The 2,798-nt window shown below is 39.7% G+C and overlaps 1 protein-coding gene across 1 annotated transcript in view; it reads left to right on the top strand.

Moving 5' to 3' along the window:
* The window catches only part of LOC107711681 (3-ketodihydrosphingosine reductase-like), a gene marked incomplete at its 5' end in the record, with an annotated part of 7,225 nt that extends 5,994 nt beyond the window's left edge, over nucleotides 1–1,231 (top strand). The window contains one exon of the mRNA XM_016516699.1: nucleotides 1,112–1,231. Coding sequence (XP_016372185.1) covers nucleotides 1,112–1,231 — 120 coding nt within the window. The remainder of the gene's footprint in view (nucleotides 1–1,111) is intronic.
* Nucleotides 1,232–2,798: the final 1,567 nt, after the last annotated feature.

The following is a 2,798-nucleotide window of genomic DNA, read 5'->3' as shown; positions in this document are numbered from 1 at the left end:
ATGGATGGATGGATGGATGGATGGATGGATAGATAGATAGAATATACAGGTATGGATGGATGGATGGATAGATAGATAGATAGAATATACAGGTATGGATGGATGGATGGATGGATAGATAGTTGGAATATACAGGGATAGATGGATGGATGGATGGATAGGTAGGTAGATAGATAGATAGAATATACAGGGATGGATGGATGGATGGATAGATGATAGATAGATGGAATATACAGGTATGGATGGATGGATAGATGGATGGATAGGTAGGTAGATAGAATATACAGGGATGGATGGATGGATAGTTGGAATATACAGGTATGGATGGATGGATGGATGGATGGATGGATAGATAGATGATAGATAGATAGATAGATGGAATATACAGGTATGGGTAGATAGATAGATAGATAGATAGATAGTTGGAATATACAGGTATAGATAGATAGATAGATGATAGATAGATAGATGGAATATACAGGTATAGATAGATAGATAGATAGTTGGAATATACAGGTATAGATAGATAGATAGAATATACAGGGATAGATAGATAGATAGTTGGAATATACAGGTATAGATGGATGGATGGATAGATAGATAGATAGATAGATAGATAGATAGTTGGAATATACAGGTATAGATGGATAGATAGAATATACAGGGATGGATAGATAGATAGTTGGAATATACAGGTATAGATGGATGGATGGATAGATAGATAGATAGTTGGAATATACAGATATAGATGGATGGATGGATAGTACAGGGATGGATAGATAGATATAGATAGATAGATAGATAGTTGGAATATACAGGTATAGATGGATGGATGGATAGATAGATAGATAGATAGATAGATAGTTAGTTGGAATATACAGGTATAGATGGATGGATGGATAGATAGATAGATAGATAGTTGGAATATACAGGTATAGATGGATGGATGGATAGATATAGATAGTTGGAATATACAGGTATAGATGGATGGATGGATAGATAGATAGATAGTTGGAATATACAGGTATAGATGGATGGATGGATGGATGGATGGATAGATAGGTTGATTTTCTGTGATGTTAAAATGGTCATATTATCTCACTCTGTCCAGATTGTGACGATGGGGTTGTTCCGCACCATCGCTCTCTTCTACCTGGGCAGCTTTGACAGCATCGTCCGCCGTTGCATGATCCAGAGAGAACAGTCCAAAGCAGCAGACAAGAGGGAGTAGCACCAGCATTCCCACCACATCCATCTCCATCAGCACCACTACATTCACACACACACACACACACACACACACACACCTCACAGCACACACTGCACCGCCCCGGCCCGGCAGACGTGTTCAAATGGGTAGAAGAGGTCCACCCTGACAAAACACTGTTTATGCTTTTTTTTTCAGTAGACTTGTAATAGGTGTCCGTCCATCTTTCATGATGTGTTTTTCAGGACTCCGATCATTCCAGTGCATGCTGCATCAATATTTCAAGCTCTTTAAAAAAACAGAAAAACAAACAACTTTATTTGCATTTAAATTATTTACTCGTTGGCTCTCACTGCCTCTAGTACATTCTTTTGTTTCAGAAGGTTTGTGGTCATTCTCAAAACCACACGCTATCCGAGTTCTTGTTCTAGCCTGTTGGCGTAATGTTATTTCAACACTAGAATTAATTTCAGTCAACTTTTATTTAGATTGAGATGTTACCATATGCTGTATAGGTAAAAAAAAATTCTTCATATACTTCACTTCCTTATGTTACAATGAGGTGAAGAACTGTCCTTTGTTCTTCTGACTGGTCTGTGATGTTCATAGTCAAGCACTGTATCTTCCTGCTTTTAGATTTCATAGTTTTAAGGTACGGACACAGGTCATCTGTGTTTTTGGATGAAACAGCCTGAGTCTGCCACTCTGCCTTATCTTCTTTGCTCTGTGTGGGGGTTTCTGAAGGAAATGTTTACCTTTAAATGTTCGTGCGAGTGTTTATGTATATTTGTCTGCTTGTACGCATGCGTTTAGGTGACCTCAGGGGGTTCTAAGAGTTCACTGAACTGAAGGATGGGTCAGGATAAGCCATTGCGGTTGTAATGGCTCTCTGGTTCGAGTCAGCGCACCTCTCTGCCAACAGGTGGAGCTGGAGATCCAAACGGATCAGGTGTAACCAGAGCAAAAGCCTAAGTAGCTCTTACTAAAAGCTGATCTAGAATCAGTCAGAATAATCCTAGTTGGATGGTTTGATGTCCACAACCCAAGAACTCTGTAGTATTGGTGAATAAATGTGAGTACATTGAGTGTTCATGCAGGCATTTCAAGTACTGTAGATGTTGTGAAGCTTGATCAGATTTGTACACCAAAACAAGCAATATGGCTTTAACAAGTGAAGTGAATTTCCTCGTGCTCTGCTCTGTCATAATGCAAAATGGATGGTTCCAGCATATAAACTGTGTTTTCTGATTTAGGCCTTCCAAACTTACCCCTTGTCCTTGTTGCAAGTCGTACCTTACTGCTAGCTAGAGAGAAAATGACACTTACTCATGCTGTTGTAATATTTGCCTTCCTCACTGTCACAAGCAAACGGGGAGCATGTGATGTGATCACACCCTACACCCTGTTATAGGAGCAGATGTTTATGAGGAGTCCATCTCTTGAATGCCCGAATGCACAGAAAAGAGTCTATTTAAAGGAACACTCCACTATTTTTGAAAATAGGCTCATTTTCCAACTCCCCTAGAGTTAAACAGTTGAGTTTTACCGTTTTCGAACCCCTTCCGCCCGATCTCCGGGCCTGGCGGTAGCA

The sequence above is a fragment of the Sinocyclocheilus rhinocerous genome, unplaced genomic scaffold (genome assembly GCF_001515625.1).
Source record: "Sinocyclocheilus rhinocerous isolate Xijiao unplaced genomic scaffold, SAMN03320098_v1.1 scaffold807, whole genome shotgun sequence".
Lineage (NCBI taxonomy): Eukaryota > Metazoa > Chordata > Actinopteri > Cypriniformes > Cyprinidae > Sinocyclocheilus > Sinocyclocheilus rhinocerous.
The sequence above is the reverse complement of the archived record's forward strand: the minus strand, read 5'-3'. Positions and strand labels throughout refer to the sequence as shown.